The 24,171-nt window shown below is 45.1% G+C and overlaps 1 protein-coding gene across 2 annotated transcripts in view; it reads right to left on the bottom strand.

The window, feature by feature from the left end:
- LIMA1 (LIM domain and actin binding 1) overlaps positions 1 to 23,722 on the bottom strand; it is a 53,572-nt gene extending 29,850 nt beyond the window's left edge. For both annotated transcript variants that reach the window (XM_044284199.1, XM_044284200.1), the window contains exons 1-3: positions 23,586 to 23,722; positions 13,950 to 14,072; positions 5,935 to 5,980 (exon numbers count right to left, since the gene is read on the bottom strand). In XM_044284199.1, the coding sequence (XP_044140134.1) occupies positions 5,935 to 5,980; positions 13,950 to 14,065 (162 nt within the window). In that variant the 5' untranslated portion in view covers positions 14,066 to 14,072; positions 23,586 to 23,722. The remainder of the gene's footprint in view (positions 1 to 5,934; positions 5,981 to 13,949; positions 14,073 to 23,585) is intronic.
- Between the last annotated feature and the right edge of the window lie 449 nt (positions 23,723 to 24,171).

Genomic DNA, 24,171 nt, shown 5'->3' with positions numbered 1-24,171 from the left:
GGGGTCCAACCCCACTAATCTGTTTGTGGCATCCACAGGAGCCAGAAACTATACACTGGCCGTAGCTAGAAGCGGAAGGCTCCATCCGTGGTGTAGTTTAGGACGCAGGCATAATGCAGCACTTAGAGTCCAAAAGCGTGTCCTTTTGGCTTCTTTTGGGCTGGGATATGGCTTATTCTCTTTTAACAGAAAAACTTACTATACAGCGGCATCCCAAAGAGAAAAATGTATATTACAAGGAATAACTATTACTACAGGATGGGAACCAATGTAGTGGCCTACATGCAGTAGGCCACTATAGCCTTGGAGATTTCTGTCAGATATATACTTTGGAGAACATTCCAGACATATCTGAAATGCCAAAGAGCCTTAGGAAGTCACCATTTGTGGGGAAAGAAGAAAAGGAAAAAAAAAAAAGGTACTGTGATAATTCCTTTAACTGCAGATGCATTCAGATAACATAGCTAGAAGGAATATCAAATGACTTGGCTCCCAAGATCTCAGGCACATGGCAGAGCTGAGCGCAGAAGGCTGGATGGCAGCACAAACAGTCCCCAGTGGCTCTATACTAGAATATAGCTTATAGCTTAGGGTCTGTTCACATCTACGTTGTGGCTTCAGTTTATAACAGGAGGAAAACTTGCAATGCCAGGTGCCTCCATGACTGATACCAACAAGCCGTATTAAATTTACAAAGGAGTCCGTCAGGGTTAGGCTACATTCACATGTCAGTATTTTTCTATAATCCGAATTTCGGTCCGTTTTTTGCGGATCCGTTGTTCCTGAAAATGTTTCCGTATGTCATCCGTTTTTTGCGGATCCGCAAAAAACGGAAACATGTATACATTTCAATAATCAAATAAAGTTGTTTGGATTTCTTTGAAAAAAAAAATAAATGTGTTATGCGTTTCCAGGAACGGATTCCGCAAAAAACGGATGACATACGGAATGACATCTGAATGTCTTCCGTTTTTTGCGGATCCATTGACTTTGTATTGTACCAGGATCCGAATTTTGCGGAAAAGAATAGGACATGTTTTATATTTAAACGGACATGCGGAATTGAAAATGAATGGGTCCAGATCTGGTCCTGATCTGTTCCGCAAAAAACGGAACAGATCAGGAAAGAAAAAACGTCAAGAAAAACGCTGCATCACAGCCAGCCATCAAATTTGATGGATCTGCCGACAGTTTGGGATCTGGCAGTACTGCAAGTACACTTGATTTTAAAGAGGCCCTGTCACCATGAAAAGAAATGGAGTCCACAGGTTATAGAGCAGGAGGAGCTGAGCAGATGGATATCGTTTTGTGGGGAAAGACTCAGATTTACTTAAAATTTCAGCTCTTTCTGACCTCAATGGCCAAGTGGGCAGTCTTCTAAGTGACTGACCACCTTCCCTCTGTACAGAGAGATGTCACTGGAAAGACAGCACACAGGTACAGAGCGGAGATTTAAGGGGCTCTCCAGGATTTAACAATTGATGACCCAACCCATCCCTAAGATAGATCATAAATATCAGATTGGTAGGCATCTGACACCACTGCTGATCAGCTGTAGCTGTCAACCCATTGTTAGTGGACAGAGCTTGTTACTGCGGTGCTGTTCCCATTGGAGTGGGACACAACTACAGTGGACCAAGCTGAGCAGTTCCGGTGGGGGTGCGGAGTGTTGGACCTCCACCAATCTGATATTGATCTAACTTAAATATACTTTTCTTGTAGTAATCGTGAATGGCAACTATGGATTACAACAGATTCTATTCAAAATGTCTCAAGTAGTTATTACAGTCAATTTATTGACACCCATCCCTATTAAATTGACTAAGACCTCATGCACACGACAGTTTTTCTCGGCCTCCGTTAAGTTTTTTTTTTGCGGATAGGGACCCATTCATTTCAATAGGTCAGCAAAAAAATGCTGATAGTTCATCCGTTTGTGTTCTGCGTCCGTTGTCAGCGTTTCCCTTCAGCAAAAATAAAATAAAAATTGTGCATGTCCTACTTTTTTCACATTTGCAGACAAGAATAGGCATTTATTAGAAGGGATCTGTGGGGAAAAACTGATCCTCAAAAAAAAAAAGAAAAAAGCTGCATCCTTTTTTTGGGCAGACGCACAACTGTCGTGTGCATGAGGCCTAAGCTATAGAAATATTGTGCTGCAAAACAAATGTATATCCTAGCAAAAAAAATAAACTAAACAGTACCTACCACTTTACTCTACTTTCACACTCGCATTTGGCTTTCTGTTTGTGAGATCCGTTCAGGGCTCTCACAAGCGTCCAAAACGGATCAGTTTGCATTCTAATGCATCCGTTTGGCTCCGTTCAGTCTCCATTTCGCTTTGGAGACGGACACCAAAACACTGCTCGCAAACTGACACAATCTGGCACAATAGAAAACGGATCTGTCCTCCATTGACTTTCAATGGTGTTCAAGACAGATCATCTTGGCTATGTTAAAGATAATACAAACAGATCAGCTCAGAACAGATGCAGACGGTTGTATTATCTGAACGGATCCATCCATGACGGATCCGCACAAAACGCGAGTGTGAAAGTAGCTTACCCAAGTAATCAAGCTCTGCAACTCCAATGTCTCCCGCATCTCCAAAGTGTCTGTTTACAGGTGGCTTAATGTTGACATGCTGGCCGTCTGCAAACAGACAACGGGTGGGGGAGGGTCACTGGAGCTGCAGCGCTTGATCACCAGGGGGAAAAAAATAAATAAAAAATACCCCAAAAACGCCACAGAGGACTGGTAAAATAAATGAATTTATTTAAAAATATTTAGAGGAAAAAATAAAAAAATAAAAAATAAAAAAAACTCCCCTCCATGGTCTTCCAATCCTGGCTTGTGAACTTCCAGACAGAGTGGGTCAAATGCGCTGCTCTAGACAATGACTGACCTCAGCAGCGACGTGTTCTCAAGCAGTATGCCACCTCTGGGACATTGCCACTTGGGGACACGCCACAGCTAAGGGTACTTTCACACTTGCGGTTTTCTTTTCCAGCATAGAGTTCCGTCCTAGGGGCTCAATAGAACTGATCAGGCATATCCCCATGCATTCTGAGTAAAGAGCAATCCATTCAGGATGCATCAGGATGTCTTTAGTTCAGTCTTTTTGACTGATCATGACAAAGATAAAACCACAGCATGCTACAGTTTCATCTCAGTCCTAAAAAGAAACTGAAGACTTGCCTGAATGCCAAATCCGGCATTTTTTCCATAGGATTGCATTAGTGCTGGATCAGACATTCAAAATACCGGAATGCTGGATCCATCCTTCCGGTCTGCGCATGTGCAGACCGAAAAAAAAAAAAGGTGGGAGAAAATAAATAAAATGCCGGATCCATTTTTCCAGATTACACCAGAAACACTAATCCAGCATTTCAATGCATTTTTCTGACTGATCAGGATCCTTATCAGTCTTACAAATGCCATCAGTTGGCATACGTTTTGCCAGTTCCGGCAGGCAGTTCCTGTGATTGAACAGCTTGCCGGATCACTGCCGCAGGTGTGAAAGTAGCCTAAAGCCAGTCATGCAGACGTTTACAGGCTCAGATTGGGAGACCTCTGAACAGAGTCAGGGAGCTGGAACAAAGTGGTGGGGAACAAGCCCAAAAAAAAAAAAAAAAAAAAATCCCCAAAAGCTGGACAACTCCCTTAAGTATCTAGTTACATGGTGCCTACATCGGTGAATACTCTTGTGCACAGTAAGCAATTAGGTCCATGAAGATCACATAGGTAACTTTAGGATGAATTAGGGCACCCCAACCACGCCACCAGGTAGCCAGGACACAGACGGACAGTTACATTCTTCTGCATTCTGGCGCTTGATCGGTGAAGAGAAGCAAACTGACCCCTTTTTCTGTCTTCATTTTACATTGAATATTAATAAGAGACCAATGACTTCAGAGCAATATCCCCAATTCCCCTCATCTTGACCTGTATAACAAGTCTCTTCACGCTCAATTTATTTAAACCAACTCATTCAGAAAAAATACTGATGGCAATAAATGAATGAAAATATGGTAAGGAAAGTTACTAAAAAACATGCATGATAGAGGAAAGGCCATCAGGTGAAGCACAGCATATCCGCTCAGTATGCATCATAGTGCCTCACTGATGTACTATGTATAATAGGAACAGATGGCGGGATTTTTCTTGTAATACAAGGTTACAGGTATTAAAAAACTAAAAAGGATTCTGAAATAAATGTTTAATTTAAAAATAGTTAACCTAAAACTTCCAATATCAAAAGTGAGTTGGATGAGTCTGTCCCATTTTAACAACTTATCTCCTATCCACAGGATAGGCAGGTGTTTGGCCTATGGGGCCTGCTACGGTCACATGAATGGGAGCAATGTTTTCCCGCTTGAATAGGACAGCAGACATGTATGTGTGTCACTCCATTCAGCTCTATGGGGCCGCTGGACATCGTCAAGTACGAGCGCTCAGCTAACTCCCACAGAGCTCAATGGGGCGGCAGGGCCCAAGCATGTCCCTCACTCTATTCAAAGTGGGGGAATACCGCTCTCACTCTTGGGACTGGTGGGTCCCCAGCGACTGGACCCCACAGATTAGACATATTCCCCATTTAATGGATATAATGCTGTAATGGAACAACTCCTTCAGGGAGTTAAACTACTAAATATTGTATCATAAGCACCTCTCACTCCACAATATCATTTGGTGGAAATGTGAAATCTAAGGCATCTTTTACATTTGCAGTACAGCCTTCCAGCAGGGGACCATTGCAAGCAGCATTTTTTTTCCAACCAAATCCAGGCATATTTGCCAGGTTACGGCCAGATCTCTGCCAGACTCCATTATAGTTAATGGGGCCGGCAGGCATTCTGGTGACATGCAGGAATGCCAGATCCGGAAAACTCTGGCAGGCTGTTCTCTGCCGGAACGCTGTGCCGCAAATGTGAAACTAGCTTAACTGACAGTTTTCTCCACTTTCCATCTCCATAACAGACTTCACCATTTCCTAAAGAGCAAAGACCAATAATAAAGCACAAAGCGCTCATTCAACTGACAGCGCTCTCTCCCGATGACCCCAATACACAGGCATGCTTGGTTCGGCCAAGTGTGAGCATGTTGTGAATGGGAGAGGGGAGAAAGTTGCTGCCAGACAGACACAGGAAGCTATCTGCCCAAGAACAAAAGGGTTTGGACGTGTTGAAATCCAACATGCCGGACCCTTCTCTGCGTAGTATCTAGGAATGGGGAAGTGTCGGAGGGCCCTCCCACACATTAGATGGTTGGCCGATCCAGTCTAACGTGTACGGCCTGCTTATTTCAATTGCCATTTCCTTTCCAGTAAATGCTGCAGGTCATAAGAAAATATGGTGGGCTGTAAAGTAAAGGACATAAGACCTTTACCAGGAGTTAGAATCTACAAAAAGCAGGTACAGAGTCATGAATCTCAGAACCAGATTTGTTCTCAGTGACAGGAGCTCCAGAGTCCGTAGGAATAGATCCAGTAATGCACACTTGTCAAAAGGGTTTTCTGGGATTTTACTACAGAAAAACCTATCCTCTGGATAGGCCATCAGTATCTGATCAGTGGGGGTCCGACACCTGGGACCCCTGCTGATCAGCTGTTTAAGACGAATCAATGCTCATGTGAGCACCGCGACCTTCTCTGTGCTCACCAAGCACATCGCCTTACATTGTATGGCATCATGCTCAGCCCCATTCATTTGTAAGCCGAGCACAGCCGCTACACAGTGTACGGCGCTGTGCTCTGAGCACAGAGAAGGCTGCGGGGCTCACAGAAGCGTCACTGCCTTCTCAAATAGCTGATCAGCAGGGGTCCTGAGTGCCGGACCCCCACCGATCAAATACTGATTACCTAGCCTGAGGATAGGTCACCAGTAGTAAAATCCTGGAAAACCCCTTTGATATGCTGATCAGAAGGCTACTTACAGTTCTCTTCTTATCCTGGCTGGCTTCTTCAGCTGCTTTTTGATATCTATGCAGAACAGAAAAAAATAAAATAAAAAAAGTCAATATATATTAACGTGTAGCCATTTTCACACATTCTGCACTGAAATTTCTTTGGAAATACAATCACCCATTTTGTCTACTTATCAAAATGAAATACTTCTATATTCTTTTAAATCTAAACTGTTTATTTTTTATTCCATTTTTGTACATGACTACAGGGGCAGCCATCATGCCTGAGATTTAAAAGCAGTCAAATGCAGCAATCACGTGGACCATAGGAGCCTGTAATGTGACGGGAGAGAGTGTTTTGAGCATGCTCTGTGACTTGTGCAGGGATGGGGGAGGAGGTAAGTCGTAAACATCTATCGTAAACAGCGTAGCCAGTGTTTTCTATATGTTGGTTAAAAGAAAAAAGGAAGAAAGTCTGGTACCGTGTTGGCCAATAGAAAACTAGTTTAGTTTAGTGCTCTCATTAAGAGAAACAAAATAAGAGTATTGCAGGTCCTGATACCTTTTAATGGCTAATAAAAATAGAAGTAATGATGTTACATAGCTAGCTTTCGAGGCATTACCAGTCCCTTCATCAGGCGTACTACAAGAATATATGAAGAAACAGCAATGTCCCCTTTCATTGTAGGCTGTGAGGATAATGAGATGACTGCGAAAAAGTGATCTCTACACAAAACGGTTCTGAAGCTCAGTGGTCAGTGTCAACACTGAAATATTTCATGACCTTGTTTTGCCGACAGCAGAATGTTCTAGAGCTGAAGGATATACAGTTTTATAGAAAACTATGCAAAACTTAAATTTTATTAATTAAATTCTCTGCGCTTTCTGAGCTCAGTAGCCAAGAGGGAGGTCTTGTGAGTGACAGCTTTCCCTGTACAAGTGTGTAAACAGGGAACACTCGGTCACTAATGAGACCACCCACTTCGCTACTGAGCTCAGAAACGCAGAGATTGTAACGAATAAACTGCAAAATTGCTGAGTATTTCTGCTCAGCTCCTTCTGCTCTATAACAAGCTGTATGCAGACTGCAGTGCATTTATATGATGACTGGTTCCCTTTAAAATAAACCATCCTGACTGAGGGGTTCTAAAGAAAGCACACAAAGTGTTTCATAGGTCCAGCACCATCAGGGTTAAAACATCTATATCTTTATTTAATGATTTGCCCTAAGTGTGTGTTATCTTTAAAGGGGTTGTCTGGCATTAGAAAAACATGGATGCAGTCTTCCAAAAACAGCACCACCTCAGTCCACAGGTGGTGTCTGGTATTGCAGCTTGGCTCCACTGGAGTCAATGGTGAACAGGTGCACTATCGCACACAACCTGTGGACAGGGCTGGTGACGTTTTTTGGAAGTCAGACCATGTGCTTTAAATCTGTGTCTATGCCAGGAATTTAAGAAAAATAAAAGAAAGCTTCCAGTTCTGTGAGGACACAGCATGAAATTAAAAGGTCACCACGAAATGCAATGCAATCTACAGGCTATAGAGCAGGAGGAGCTGAGCATATTAATATCTACAATTTTATGGAAAAAGATTCAGTAAAACTTGTAATTTACACATTTATTTCTCTGCTCTTTCTGAACTTGAGATCACCCCCGTGTACAGCCATCAGTAACTGACATCGATGTCTGTATAAACGCTTACACAGAGAATGCCATCAGTCACTCATAACACCTTCCCTGTGTACAATTGAAGTCAGAAAGAGATAACTGTATAAATGACACGTTTTAATAAAGCTTTTCCCATAACTATATACAATCTGCTCAGCTCCTCCTGCTGTATAAACCTGCTGACTGCAGATTGCACTGCATTTTGTGGTGGCAGGTAGGGTTGATACAATACCAAAATTTTGACTTGATTTCGATACCATAAAAAAGTATAGCAATACTAGATACCATGCGATAAAAATATATACCAAAAAAAGCTTGCATTCCGCATTTTATGGAACGTCAGGCCCATAATCGAACAGTCCTACCCTATTATTTTTTTTTGGGGGGGGGGGGGGGGGGGAACAAGGTGACATAGTAAAAAAATAAAAATAAAAAAAATAAAAAAATAAAAAACTGCGCGATTCTCAATTTTTCTCTTTTCTGTTACAGCATTCACCACAGGTGATGTTTTTTATATATTATAATAGCTTGGACTTTTTGGACGTGGCAGTATGCAATATGTTTATTGTTAATATATTTTGAATGTAAAATTAGGAAAGGGGGCGATTTATACTTAATATTTTGATGTTTTTTTTTTTTTTTTTAGAGATCCATTAGGGTGAATAGGACTTTTCACTCTCCCTGATGCCCTGGCTGCCATTGTAAATTCCCTGCTGCTGTGTGCACAGGGCTTCAGTAGCATCCTAGCTGCCATGGTAACTGATCGTGGTAACTGATCGGAGCACCGCAATTACACTGCTTGGGCTCCGATCTTGCCACTGCACCACCAATGAAGAGTAGGGGGGAGATGACCCTGTGGCCTCTGCCACCAATGATTTTAATATTGTGGGGAGGTTGGGGGCACACTACGCCACCAATGATTTAATACTGGTGTTTGGGGGGGGGGGGGGGGTGAGGGCGCACTGCGCTACCAATGAACATAACTAACTTTTAATACAAAATACAGGAAGCGGGTGCCAGCTGCAGAATCACATAGCTGGCACCCAGCCTCTATGACAGGGAGCTGCGGTCAGTGGCAGTTAACTCCCCAGGTGCCGCAACTGATCGGTTAACTGCCACGGATCACAGCTCGCTGTCAGAGGTCAGGAGCCGGCTATGCGATTCTGCACCCGCCTGCTGTATTTGAATTAATGGGTGAGTTATCGTCATTGGTGGTGCAGTGGCCACAGTCCCTCCCCTCCTCCGCCACTGTCCTCTCATTGGTGGCAGCAGCACAGGGGGGAGGGAGAGACTGCTTCCTTCTCCCCTGTGCTGCTGAGGGAACATGAGCGCCAAGAGCAGCGCCATGTTCTGAGATACTAGGCTGCGCCATCAATAATTTGATACCCGGTGCAACCCTAGTGGCAGGTGCTTTTTAAGGCTGGATTTACATGATGTGAGGTGCCGATAATAGTGCGCTAGAAACACAATAGCGGATAAAGGAGCTTACTTCTTAATTATTTATAGCCTATTTTGGAGAAAACAGGTCACATTCTGTTGGAATGGTGACTAACCTGTACATAGATTATAATTTAAAACCTATTTGAAGACCTAATTATTTGATTATTTAGGGTCTCTTTCCCCCAATCATCAGTCCGCTGATCTGAGCCTCCCATTGTTCTGTAGTACATGCCGACACCACGCACTGTATACTAAAGTGAAATTCCCCTCCCGTCGGCAGAAAACAGTGACCTCATGGTATCTTTGACTAGTGCAGGTGACAGCAGGTAAGTCCCAGGGTTTTTGATTTACCAAATTGCCCGACGAATAAGCGTTTGTTCGTTCATCAGGCAATCTGTATTACACTGCCAACGAGCGTTCATACATTCAGCAAAAAAAGTAGATGCAATACAGCAGGAATCTTTACTCTCATGCTTTAAAGGGGCTTTCTAGCATTTTTATATTGATGGCCTATCCGCAGAATAGCTTCTCAATATTAGATCAGTGACGGGGCCCGACTCCCACTGATCAGCTGCAGGAGTACACAGCTCTGTCCCATACTGTAGTAGATGGCGATGGTTACTGTAGTACTGCTCCAGATATGAATAGGAGCAGCGCTGCAGTAAATGCCGCCATCCACTACTTCAGGGATGGTCCAACCAGCAGGGCATGGTGGGAGTTGTAGTTTTACAACAGCTGGAGAGCCTCAGGTAGGCCATTCCTGCACTGCTCAATGGATGGAGCATGTACTTCAAGGACTACTTGTGAACAGCCGATTAGTGGGCATGCAGCATCTTACCACCGATTATCATGAAGACAGGCCAGCAATTAAAAAATTCTGGAAAACCCCCTAAAAAGGGTTGTCCCAAGAAAAATAATTCTACAGTTTTCAAACCAGCACAAGGATCAATACTTTTGTAACTGAATGCAATTAAAAATTTAGTATAGCTACTGAGTAAGGGCTCATGCACACAACCGTATGCATTTTCCTGTCCGCAAAAAATATGGATGACGTCCGTGTGCATTCCAAGTTCTCAGAACGGAACAGCTGGACCCTAATAGAACAGTCCTATCCTTGTCCGTAATGCAGACAATGTTAGGCCATGTTCTATTGTTTTGCGGAATGGAAATACGGAAACAAAATGCACACGATTAACTTTTGTTTTTTTGCGTTCTGAATGGTTCTGCATACGGGAGAAAAAAAATAAAAATGTTCGTGTACACGAGGCCTTAGTCAACTAAACCTTTCTGTATAGCGCCACCTGCTGGTTGTTCTTTAAATTTCTCTGTCCTGCTCACCGAGATGGAAGCACATGCTCAGTTCCATCCTTTAATTGCCACCAGCTGCAGCAGACAGGACACGCCCTCTGAATAAAGACACCCTCTCCTAAGCTGCCAGCTTGATATAAATCTAGCAGAGCAATAAATGGCGAGCTCTCTGGACCCATGTGAGGTACAGGGCTGGTTCTAGAGGATGTCAAACTAGATTATGATAATTTTCATATTTTACATTAATCATGGAATAACCCCTTGAAGCTGAAAAAAAAAAAAAAAAAACACACACACGTCCGATTCCTGTCTTCCTGTCTGTTTTGCGGACAAGAAAAGGCATTTCTATCATGGCTGCCTATTCCATTAATTTCAGAATGGCAATTTGCGGACCGCACGACACAGCATGGGTGTGTGCATGAAGCCTAAGGCAGATGCGGTCTAGCTTTTTCTTTGTTCTGCTCCCTCATACAATATGGTCAATCATCTCTAGGGTAGACTTAGTAAATGTCAGCAATATCCTATAACTGTGCTATAGAAGGTTTGCCTTTACCCCCCCCCCCCCCCTAAAGATATTGTGCACATTATGGAGAGAGCAATAGGTAACCTTAGTGAGAAGGTCACAGAATAATTAACCAGTATAACAGGAGGTTAGAACCGGCATTACCTGGCCAAGTGAAACCGTAATGGGGGAAAATAAATGTGCAGCCTCATAAATCATGGAATGTGTCGCGTGTTCTGCTAGCACGGGAGCTCCAGCAACTTTACCCTGAACGCAAAACACCAAGATCCCTTTTACACCAGCGAGTTTTCCGCGCGGGTGCAATGCGTGACGTGAATGCATAGCACCTGCACTAAATCCTGACCCATTCATTTCAATGGGTCTGTGTACATGAGCGTTGTTTTTCACGCATCAGGTGTGCGTTGCGTGAAAAATCACAGCATGTTCTATATTCTGCGTTTTTCACGCAGCCCTGGCCCAATAGAAGTGAATGGGGCTGCGTGAAAAACGCATTGCATCCGCAAGCAAGTGCGGGTGCGATGCGTTTTTCACTGATGGTTGCTAAGAGATGTTTTTTGTAAACCTTCAGTTTATCACGCGCGTGAAAAACGCATCAAAATGTATTGCACCTGCGCTGAAAAAACTGAACAACTAAACACAATCGCAGACAAAACTGACTGAACTTGCTTGCAAGTGCGAGTTTCACTGAACGCACCCTGAACGCATCTGGACCTAATCCGTCACGCTCGTGTGAAACCAGCCTACGTGCTGTAAAACGCACAAGGAGAAACCAATGATTCCCTATGGGAATTGTTCTCACCTGGGCGTTTTACAGCGCGTACAATCGCGCTGTAAAAACGCCCGACGCCCCAAATAGTACATGAGCTTCTTTGGGGCGTCTTGTCGCACATTGCCGTACATAGACTTTCAGGAACACGCGACAATGGGCGTTCGCTTGTCTCTGTATGCACGATTGCAAACGCCGGTACAATCGCGCATACAGAGCGCTCCTTTCAGAACGCTCAGGTGTGAACCCAGCCCAAGAGTACGATTGCATCTGCGGTAGCAGTTCCGGCAGGCTTTACCGGCACAGAGAAGCCTACTGGATGTCGCCATATCCCATTTGACTATAAGGTGGTCCGGCGGTGATCTGGCCACTTTACAGCATAAATGCTGGGTTTTGGCAGGACAAAAACGTTGGTCTGGCTGACATAAGGAATTTTGTTGCCGGATCAGACATGCGGCAGATACAAACATACCCTTAGCTGAACAGGTCAATGTGCACTGCATACATGGCAATGGCACAGCATAAGTGAGGCCTCCGACTAGATTAGAACTCAAATGGGTAAGGGGCGTCCTAACGCAGGTTGGGTTTTGAAATCAATGTCTGAAGTGGATCGTAAGGGGACCGAAAGTACACAAAATTCCACTTAAACAGCACCCAAAAACAACAAGAAAGCACTCAGTAGCGGAGTAGTCATCATGCAGGCCATATTATACCAAAACCTAGCGCTATTATGTAGAAGTATGGCAGGTTTAGACCTGGCATTACAGTACAAGAATGTGTTTTCTACTTGGCAATCTAATCCAGTTACAGTCCAGTAACATTAAGAAGCTTCTGACGACAGGAATAGGTGCAGCTTCCTATAAACAGGGAAGGGTGCGTAGATTTTTCTGGAAGAACCTGACTAATGTTCCCAGGAGGGTTCAGGGCAAGATGTTACATGTCTACGTATACATGGGGACAGTTTATCAGTAACTGAATCAGCACCTGTGCACAGATCGTCTGCAGAATACTGTAATCTGCCGTCCAGGAATTAGTGCCAAGAACGGGATCAGATCCGGACTTTTGCAATAAGGAGGGGGGGGGGAAAAGCTTTGGTAAAGGTTTTCCTAATTACACAGGGCTGGACCTGATCCCATTACAGCACTAAGGCTAGGTCTACATGACGACATTAGTCGCACCAATGTCGCGCGACAATTTTTATAATGTTAGTCTGTGGTGTCACCCTGCAACATGCGACAGTAGCAAAAAATCCATTTGAGATGAATTTTTCGGCGACTGTCGCACAGCATGTTGCAGTGCGACACCACAGACTACCATTATAAAAATTGTTGCGCGACATTGGTGCGACAAATGTCATCGTGTAGACCTAGCCTAAATATACAGCTTCCATGGTCTTCTGAAAATTACCAAAATTACCCAGCTCACACAAAAACGCCAAGGTGGACTCCATGGGAAGAAGGGAATTACACAAAGTAAAGCCCAAGCAGCCATGGGACAAAACGCTGGTGCCACCAATGGCTAGGTTCTCACTCACGTTCCCGGTATTGCAATGCAACAAACTGTGCCAAGTCCAAGAAGGAGTGGTCATAGGGTTCCCAAAATGTAAACATGTCTAATGTTGCAACGCTCTTATCATTGCTGAAGGCTAGGAAAGCTGGGTGACCGCACCTTTGGCAGATGTGATGACAGTCATACAGGTTGTCACCTTTCCAACAAGGTATAAGTGGTAGAAAGCAGTTCTATCTAAAAGGACGATGAAAGTTACATTAGGGAAGAGGTGGGCCATTTCCCTGCGATTTGCTTTTACACTGAAGTCTCATGACTAGACTTAGGTCTAAGATTCACAGAACTCCGGACAAATAAAAAAACAAAAATAGCCAACACAGTTGAAAAGAAGCTGCAGACCACATGCAATTTACACCGAATTCTGCGTTGGAAAATTTGTTTGGAATAAAAAAAAAAATTGGATTATTGGTGCCTGTCCTGTTACGTGAGCAATGCAACCACCTACACAATCATTACTTGTTGATGATGAATCTCTAAAGCTGCCACGTTGCAATAGTCCTATGGCAAGAGGATGGAGTCTGACCCAATAGAAGATTTAATTAAGACACACCTAACCGGAAGCGGCCATTTTACAGACCATATTAATATTCATGAGAACTCAGCCCCTCCATTCACAGAGGCCTCAGCAGAATGCGTTTGAGGATTCAGAAAGGCCTCCGGTTCTCAATTCAGCATTGGTGGGAACACGGTGTATAGCACAAGAGTTAATTGTAACAATGTAGCGCTGCACAAATAGAAAATAAAAAACTAAAAAGGGGGTAATAAAACTTACTTGGAGAAACGTTCCATTATGGCCGCATTCTTCGGCTTCACGAGAGACAGCTCTCTGGCCGTTACTCGGAGGGACTGGGAGGCCCACTGACCCCTTTTAAACCCAGAAGTGTTCATCTTAAACCTAGGGTGGAAAAAAGATTAATATTAATCTTGCAGGAAAAGTTAAAATGTCACAAAGCAGAAGGGTTTTGCTAACTGCGATTTCAGCAAGTTATATATTTATTTATAGAGGAGGAGAAGGGCGTCTTGCACAATGCTCTGCTGGCACTAGTGGGGGTGAGGCCAGCAGTCACTTGTCACACAATCTGGTTTCTGAAAAACATACCTACCTACAGTACAGGGTTTACTCATGAGAAGCCCAGACGCACAGGGGCACTTGATGCCAGAGGGCACATGTGTAGTAGGAAAGTATACGCTAAAAGCCCCTTCGTCAACAGTAGAGCTTTTCACTACCATTTCCCCGGTAGTCACTGCAGCGCCGCTGGCTACGAGTGCCTCTACCTTCATTTTCTTCCGTAGTCATGGTAGGGTCTCTGCCCACGTCCCCTTTTCTCATGGTAGACACAATACTTATATACTCTCCTCCAGTTCTCTTCCATAATGCTGCTCATTAAAGAGGCTCCCAAACCCCCTCCCCCATTCTGTAAATGTGCTGGTATACACAAATGTCTAACAAACATCGGCTTCCTTCACATCTCTATTGGAGATCCGGCAGGCCACTCCGGCACACGGCATCCTGTCCGTCAGTCAGAAACCCTGCATGGGAGTGCCTCCTTAAGGCCACTTTCACACTAGCATTTTTACTGGATCCAACAGGTGTTTTTTTTTCCAACTTTTCTTAAAATAACCATTAGCCCCCTTATGGGGCTAGAAACTGGGATCTTTTGATCCCTTGTCCCATTCACCCCGATAGAGTCTATTAGGGTAAATAGGACTTTACTCTCCCTGCTGCCCTGTGCACAAAGCAGTAGGGGGCTTACCATGGTAGCCAGGGCTTCAGTACCGTCCTGGCTGCCATGGTAAACAGAGCCCCGCGATTTCACTGCTGGGGCTCCGATCGGAACTGCCACAAATGAATGGTAGGGGAGCGCCTGTGGCCACCAATGAAGATAATACTGGAGGGGGAAGGCCACTGCGCCACCAATGCATGCGATTAACCCTTATATACAAATGTAGGCTGCGGCATCACATACCCGGCCTCTGACAGGGCGCAGCGAGGGCATGGCAATTCCCTGTCAATTAATCCCTCAGGTGCGGCACACTGTTCAGCTGATCGCAGTAGTGCAGCCTAGTATCTGAAAATAGTAAATACCGGTATTCTATTGATACGGGTACAAAAGAATCAATTGGGTATCAAAAGTTCGATACCCGATGCAACCCTAGGCAAGGTATCTGGCAGGCTGTACGGCGACATTGCCAGACAGGGCAGTGCATCGCCAGACCCCACTGACTAATGTGATCCGGCCGGATTCTGGGGTGAACGCTGGGTTTTGATGCACGCACTGTTTTTTGTCTGGCTGAAACCTGATGCTCATGCCGGAAACTACATGATGCCTGGACATTATAGTCAATGGGCTCTAGTGGTAACCGCAGGAGGTATCTGGCTGGGCCGGATCCGACAAACTAGTTCCGGCAGATAATCAGCCTGCCAGATTTCTTATTGCAGATGTGAAACCAGTTAATCACAAGTGACAAATTCTCTTGTTTTTATTTTCCGATTGCAGACATTATAAATATATTCCCCAAATACCTTTCATTAGTTATAATGGCTCATTTTGTCTGGGGAGCAATCATTAGGAGAAATAAAATGGCCGCCGTCCTATTACTGCAAACAAAACCTGTCCTAATCACACAGGACACCGCCACTTTCCCACCTTCTCTCTGTTCTTCATGTCTCCTCAGGAGCTCCATTCCTGCAGAGATTCAGCTGAAGACCATATTAAAACAATATTCAGGGGAAAAAAAAAAAAAAAAAAGTAGCACTCAAACTTCTCAATGTAGTTTCTGTGTTTAATTCTAACCCAGCATGTAACGTTTCGACTCTAGTGCTTGATAAATACTCACTGGAGTCGAAACGTTGCATGCTGGGTGAGAAATAACACCGACAGACACCACTGGCACCGCCACTGAATGGACTTCTTGAGAACATCTCAACAAAGGTAGTGACTTTTTACTTTGAAACTGTATTCAGGACCATAACCCCCGACAAGCAGAGCAGAGAGGAGGATGAGGCAGCTCTGAAGTAACCTGTTCTCCTGTTTGATTAGGACAGGTTTTGTGTGTACTAATAGGACGGCGGCCATTTTATTTCTCCTGAATGCTCCCCAGATATTTGGGAATTTATTTATAATAAAGTACTAATTACTTTACCCCTTTAAAGTAGAACTCCCAGCAAAATGTTTATTCTCTGACCTGCTAGAAAGGGATGTCATGTGACCAACTCCCTGATCTCCAACTGACACAGGACAGGAAGTCAGTTACTTCTCTATTCATTCCTATAAGGCCTCATGCACACGACCGTTGTTTGGGTCCGCATCCGAGCCGCGGTTTGCGGACCGCAAAAAATGGCACGGTCATGTGCATGAGGCCCAAGACAGAGTGAGGCTCCCATAGGGGTACATAGAGAAACTGATTCCTATGCATACATAAGATGCTGTATCAGTTGGAGAGTCTGATTGCTGGTCACATGACACAGCTGAGGATCAGAAGGGAGGGGATAACTCACAAATACAGTTACTGGTAAGAAGATTACATCATGTACCTTTCTAAACAGGTCAGAGTATAACATTTTTGGCAGGAGTTTAACAGGATTTAGAGATTCTTTTCAGCAGCCATATGAGATGCATATTTGATTTATGGGATTGTTGTGGTCATGCTCTGACTTATGCAGTACAAAACAGCTCCATCTTGTCCATTATAGGCGACGTAGATGCATGATGATAATGAGATGACTACTGAAAAGTGATCTCTACAGGAGCAGCCAATCCACGCATGCACTAGGTGTTTTACCGGTGAAATGTCCATGCCGATTGGCTGGACTCCCTGGTCACACATACTGCAGATCGGCACAGTCTGATATTGTATATTGAATGTGGTTTCAAGTTGCACTGTCCTAGGAAAAGCGCACTGCTGAAAATGTAACCTGAGGCCATTGTGAGGGTCAAGTTACACGAGCCAATGCCAGGCCAGTAAAATATGCTTCTGAACAATGTACCATTCGATCACTGCTCAATTAAAGGGAAAGTGTATTCAGAAAATGCTAAACAGTTTAACATTAATTTTTTTTTAATAAAAAAAAAAAAAAAAACTATATTTAACCCCTTCATGTTTTCACTGCCTGGCCCTGCAAATCAAAGTGGAAAGGGTGCCGCAGCTGCAGAGAGAGCAGAGCCTCTAGGTGTAATGGCAACGCCCCCGTTGCATATAATAAAACATATCTTTCTCAGCAATGTGGGCACATATGAACAACCAACAGACTACTTCAGCTGCCAAGTGCACATATAACAGGTCATCCAGTGTCATAGGTACGAAGTCTGCGGATAGATGCCCTTTAACATGCGACAGTCTGATCACTTCTCCCATAGATTGCAAAAATGCCGGTTGGGCTTTGGGAGCACTGGGCTCCCACAAAAAGACAACTCAGGCGCCGCAGTCGCAACTAACCACAGCATCTGCGGGATAAATGTTCCTGATCAGTGTTATGAGGTCCCGAGCATGCGCCATCTTTAAAGCAACGACTTGTGCTGCCCATGTGTGGCACAAGTCGTAAAGGGGTTAGGAGAAAAATAAAAAAAGTAGTTTGCACACTGGCCACTAGTCCTAAAATATGTCAAGACTTTCGGTTCTTCGAAAGCAGCCAGATGGGCTGCAAACAATAGACTGAAGGAGACCTCATGGACTTCTATGGGAGTTTTCTAGGCATCTCTGACCTGTGCAGAGGTCATTCTACAAGGAAAGAATAGACAAGCTCTAACAATCACCTATTGTGAATGGTGGATCCAGTGTGTCTTATCTATAAAGAGGTGATCTTCTAATCCTGCCTGTGATGATAATGTGATGGCTACTGGAAAGTTACCTTAATATGTTGAGGAAGTCTCAACATATTAGGCTTAGGCTACTTTCACACTAGCGTTACTATTTTCTGTTATTGAGATCTGTCATGGGGAGAGAGGGGGGGGGGAAAAAAAAAAAAAAAAAAAAAAAAAAAAAAAAACCCTTCTGTTTTGTCCCTATTCATTGTCAATGGGGACAAAACGCAACTGAATAGAACGGAGAGCTCCAAAATGCATTCCGTTCTCATACCAGAGAGCAAACCGCAGTATGCTGCAGTTTTCTTTCCGTTATGGGCTGCGGAGCAAAACGGATCTGTCATGACCCACAATGCAAGTCAATGGGACGGATCCGTTTAACTGACACTATGACAATAGAAAATGGATCTATTGACTTTCAGTGGGGTTCATGACGGATCAGTCTTGGCTAGGTTAAAGATAATACAACCGGATCTGTTCATAACGGATGCAGACGGTTGTATTATCAGTAATGGAAGTGTTTTTTCCCCGAGCCCTGCCGGATGCAGCAAAAAGGCAAGTGTGAAAGTAGTCTTTGTAGGCAGTGTGAAAAACAGCATGATTTATTTATTCCATTTTTTTAAAATATAAAATGGTGATATGGACAAATAAATAAAAAATAAAAATCATATGTTCTAAGAAATTATGTTTAAAGGGGGGTTATCCAGGAATATATTTTTTGACTTATCCTCAGAATAGGTCATCAGTATCAGATCTGGGGGGGTTGCTCCCGGGACCCCACCACCAATCAGCTGTTAGACAAGGCCTTAAACACTGCAGCCTCTTCCTAGGCCAGTGACATCACTGTACATTGGTCACATGGTCTAGTTGCAGCTCAGCCCCATTTAAGTCAATACCAAGAATAGCCACTATAGGATCTACAGCGCTGTCCTCAAAAAGCTGCCGGCAGCAGCATCTCGCCCCAGAGCTCCGATGAGCACAACAGCTCCATGAAACAGCCGATTGGCGGGGATGCCGGGACTTGGACCCCCACTGATCTGATAATGATTACCTATTCTTAGGATAATCTTTTACAGGAATACCCCTTTAACAATAGGTCATTTTCTGATGACACATTCTCTTTAAAGTGGCTTTCACACGGCTCAATACATAGCGAATGGCAAATGATTGGTATTATAATACCTTGTCCCCGATTCACACTGCCTATGGTGAAACTACAACTCCCAGCATGCTCCATTCATTTCTATGTAGTTCTGAGAACAGCCAAGCTAGTGTACATCTTAGGAGTCATAGTTTTACAAACACAGGGCTAGGGATACACAACATTTGTTGCACCACTGTCACTAATGTTGTGCAAAATATTTTATAATTCTAGTCTAGAAACATAGAATGTGTCGGCAGATAAGAACCATTTGGCCCATCTAGTCTGCCCAATATACTGAATACTATGGATAGCCCCTGGCCCTATCTTATATGAAGGATGGCCTTATGCCTATCCCATGCATGCTTAAACTCCTCCACTGTATTTGCAGCTACCACTTCTGCAGGAAGGCTATTCCATGCATCCACTACTCTCTCAGTAAAGTAGCAGTTTTTCTTCTTTTAAATATTTTATGGTGTCACACTGCGACATTCACAAAAAGCCCATCCAAAATGGATTTGTGTGTCAGTGCGACACCATAGACTAGCATTATAAAATATGTTGCACAACACCACTGTGACCGGAATGTCACGCGACATGTTGCAGTGTGGTTGTACCCAATATGTTGTACGCCTTGTTGCCCTAGCCGTACACGGCCCAAGGACTGGCAACCAGCATTCACACAAATATTCATTCCCGATTCTTGGCCAGTGTAAAAAGTCCCTAAATTGAGGGACCACTGTCATATCAAGCCTAGATATCATTAACATTCGGGCAAGTCCACCACACTTCCGCCATCGGTGCCAAGCCCTGGACACTCCCTTGAACTCCCATAAAACAAACTTTCCCTGAAGAACAAGAAAACCATGAGTAATACCAGGATCACTTTCTATCGAGGGCAAGGTGATCGGGTAATAACTACCAATGACTTAAAGACATGAAGAAGCCTCCACTGGAGAAGCCGAAATTCCGAGGAACTAAACACACAGAAAGGTGTAACAATATCCTGCAGTGCTAAAAAACCAGACAAACTTGTCACAGCCGGTGACCACAATAAGCACTGCGCAGGATGGCTGCCCTCATTCCTGGATGATTTGTCATCAGCGCACACACATTAACTCCCAGATGTATCACTGAACGAGACGTGGCCTCCTATAACAGCAGGGCAGAAAAGATACTAACATTTACAGAAACCCTTCAGGAAAGCAAGTACTAGAGAAATAAATAGTAACAATAGACTGCCATTTAAAGGCGATGTCCAAAATTAAAAAAAAAAAGATGGCTGCTTTACTCCAAAAACAGCTCCACGTACCGATCCATGGGTTGTGTCTGGTGATGAGCTGTAATACCACACACAACCTGTGGACAAGCGTGATGCCGTTTTAGGATGACAGTGACCATCTTTTTCTAGACCTGGAGAAACCCTTTAAGGGATCCTAAAAGGGCGAGGTGGAATACAAACTAGCGGAGCTCGGTTACTAGAAAAATGACTGAGGGGCTTTTTTGTACAGACGATAAAAAAAAAAAAAGGGAACTCAAAATGGGAACAGGGAGATAAAGCTTTCACCCTCCACCATCATTCTTCTCCACCTGCAAACAATCCCTAATAAAAAGAGCACCGCCTGAACAAACAAGCAGGGCAATTCACAAAAGGGCTGGAAAATGTCCATTCTTGGCATAAAGAAGGTGTAAGAGCTATTGCCTGGTCTGGTGGTGCCCGCTCCAGCATCAGAGGGTAGCAGACGGGCACCACATTCAGTGTGGACCATGTAGGCGAGACGTGAGGTCTGAAACACACAGCTCGGGAGCCGCAAACCATAGGAAGACCCCAGCAATCTCAACCGACCACCAGGGCGGGTGCTTCGTAAACTATCTGGATTATAGATGCACAAGGGATTTCGACCGCATCAAATTCCGCCGGCAGAAACTACTGCGGTTTCTGATGCAGGGGCACTGAAAGGAGCTAAACCGGAAGCACGCTTCCCGATGCGGCTTTCGGAGGTGTCCGCACAGTAACCGCACCAAGAAGGGACGTCTACATTTTTGGCGTATTGTGGAAAACCGCACAAGAAATTTCTTTGGCCCCATGAACGGCTCAGTGACCTCCCATTGAAAACACGGAAACAGACATGTGAACCCGTGTACCGCCACAGCAGAAACCACTGTGAATGTGGTCAAGCTGAGCCTAGGCCACGTGAGCAATGGTCGTGACGCCATCGGCCTAGGATAAGCAGCGAGAAAGAGCGCCCTGGCCTTCAAAAACAGCTGATTGGAAGGGGTCCCAGTGTTGGATAGGTCATCAGTTTCAAAGACCCCTTTAGGCAGCCAGATCTATAACAAAGAAACCTGAAAAATATGCAACATGCATTTATACCATAAACTGTGCCCCAATACATTTAAAGGGGCAGTCTCATCTGAGACAGAGGGGGCATATCGCTAGGATATGCCCCCAATACCTAAACAGAGCTCTGAAAGTGGTGGAGGGCGCCTGCGCATGCACCCTACAATCAATTCCATGGGGGCTGCCGAAAACAGCCGAGCACTGGCTCAGCCATTTCCATCGGGCCTATAGAAGTGAATGGTAGCGGTGACCTGTCATGCGCGGTGCGCTCCCATTCACTTCTATGGAGAGGACGCTTGGTGGTGGCCAGACCGGAGTCCTCCAGCCACCACTCTCCCCACCCTGTTCTCGATACACAGTGCAGGTACCAGCTGTGGGACCCGCACCCATCAGACAATGGGGGCAGATCTTAGCGATATGCCCCCTTGTCTTAGATGAGACAACACCTTTAACTAGTTATCATGGGGATAATAGACGTTCTATGTACAAAATGAGCCGTGTGGTTTAGTCGCCACCAAGGGGGCATTGTGAGGCCATGGAGGGGATGTGCCCAAATACTAACCCCCACCACCTCTAAGTCTGAGCAACGTTTACTTCGGGATACAATATAAGGCCTCATGCACACAAACGTATTTTCTTTCCGTGTACGTTCCAGGTTTTTTGGCGGAGTGCTATTCAAAGGGCATAAGCAATTCAAAATATCAACCACATAATATTAGTAACATACTAACCCAAAATCCAGGAGGGGGGGGGGGGGGACCAGAATTCCCCAACGTACGTTTCGCCTTGCTTTTTCAAAGGGGCGTGTCCCTCTGAGCTATACATATATAAACAGCTGGGGTATAGCTCAGAGGGACAAGCCCCTTTGAAAAAGCAAGGCGAAACATACGTCGGGGAACTCTGGTTCCCCCCTGGTTTTTATCATGACAGATATTTTGTACTGATTACAATAATGTAGATTATTTAGATGACGTGTGGTTCATTACTTTTGGTTGGTTTGGTCAGGGGACCTAGAGTACCATAAAGGGATGCCCAATCCAGACAACCCCGTTAACGTTCCATCTACAGCAGCCTGTATTCTGTGTGTATGGCAGGAGCCCATGCCAGAAACTGGCTGTAATATCACGTTACAAAATTAGTGTTTTTAATACACAACCATAGTCCGCATGCCTTCTGCTTTTTTTGTGGATCGCGCACTGACCCATTCGTTTCTATGGGGCCACGCACACAGATCCACAAATCACAGAACATTGTCCTAGTCTGGCCCGCATAGTGGTCGAGAATATTGCAGTGAGAAAATATGAAATGCATCTGCGAATCCGTTGTTGGCAGACTGAAATCCATGGTGTGCGCATGGCGCCTAAAAGACACGGAGACACAGGATCAGGTGAGCAAAATCCAAAGGTAATTGAGAAGCTTCCGCCTGACGGGGTCAGACGGACAGGACTCTGAGCAGAGACTAACGATAAGGATGAAGACGGCGACTATCCGCTCTCCTGCTAGACGGCGCCGTTCACACGCTGCAGTCATGGGAACAGGAGCGGATTTTAGGAGGTGGCGCAGATCTTCAGGCAAGGATGATCGTTTCATGCATATATTTTGCAGATCAATGAGGAAATCTACAGGCGACGGAGGATTTGGGGAGGAACAGTCCGCAGACATCTGCAGCATGTGAACAGCGCTCCATCAGATGCCCAGGATACCGCTCTAGTGGAGGTTTAGGAGAACCTATAGCAGCTGGCAGCTTAGAATTACTCCATTTGCTGACATGGGCCATAAAGCACCACCAAGGCTCCTGTATTAGATGGTCCACCCTGTGGGCACACACAATACAACATGCCAACCACTGTAATAACTGGAAGCTGCAAGGGCTGGTAAATGACGGGCATACATATGGCGCAGTTCACAAGCAGCGGTTATACCACTGGTACTTCTAGCATGGGTATGCATGACAACAGTAAGTCTATTAGGGAGGGTGCACTACAAGTCCCAGAAGAGCAGAGCTCCCGCCAGAGACGCCCAATGGACGGAAAGTTACCTGGCATCAACCTTTGTCCCGCAATATCTGCTGATACCGCGGGGTTCGCAGCAATGACCCAGTTACCGCACATAATGGAGGCTTACCTCTGTCAGCCGGCTCACCGCACTCTGCCTCAGTCCCGCTGGCTTGTAGTCACCGCTCCCGGGCTGTGTGATAGACTATCGCAATCAACCCCGCACCTGCCACAACCCCGCACAGCTCAGCACCTGCACTGCCCGCCCACACAATGACGTCAGTGGGCCTGCCAGCGCCTGATATAAAGCGGCGGGGCGAGCACAGCGCCACCTACAGGAGGTCCGTGCAACTAGCGGTAAAGACTAGAGTCGTCATCGCGCCGGGAGGAGGGAGCGCGCAGTGCCCTGAAGAGACGGCCAGGACTGCGATAACTCTCATAGAGACAGCCAGGAGTGCGACAACTCTCATAGAGACAGCCAGGACTGCGACACCTCTCATAGAGACAGCCAGGACTGCGACACCTCATAGAGACAGTCAGGGCTGCAACAACTCTAATAGAGACAGTCAGGACTGCGACACCTCTCATAGAGACAGTCAGGACTCCGAAACCTCTCATAGAGACAGTCAGGGCTGCGACACCTCTCAGAGAGACAGCCTGGGCTGCGACACCTCTCATAGAGACAGCCAGGACTGCGACACCTCTCAAAGAGACAG

This window comes from Bufo gargarizans, chromosome 3, assembly GCF_014858855.1.
Source record: "Bufo gargarizans isolate SCDJY-AF-19 chromosome 3, ASM1485885v1, whole genome shotgun sequence".
In the NCBI taxonomy this organism is placed as follows: domain Eukaryota; kingdom Metazoa; phylum Chordata; class Amphibia; order Anura; family Bufonidae; genus Bufo; species Bufo gargarizans.
This window is presented reverse-complemented; position numbering and strand designations above follow the sequence as displayed.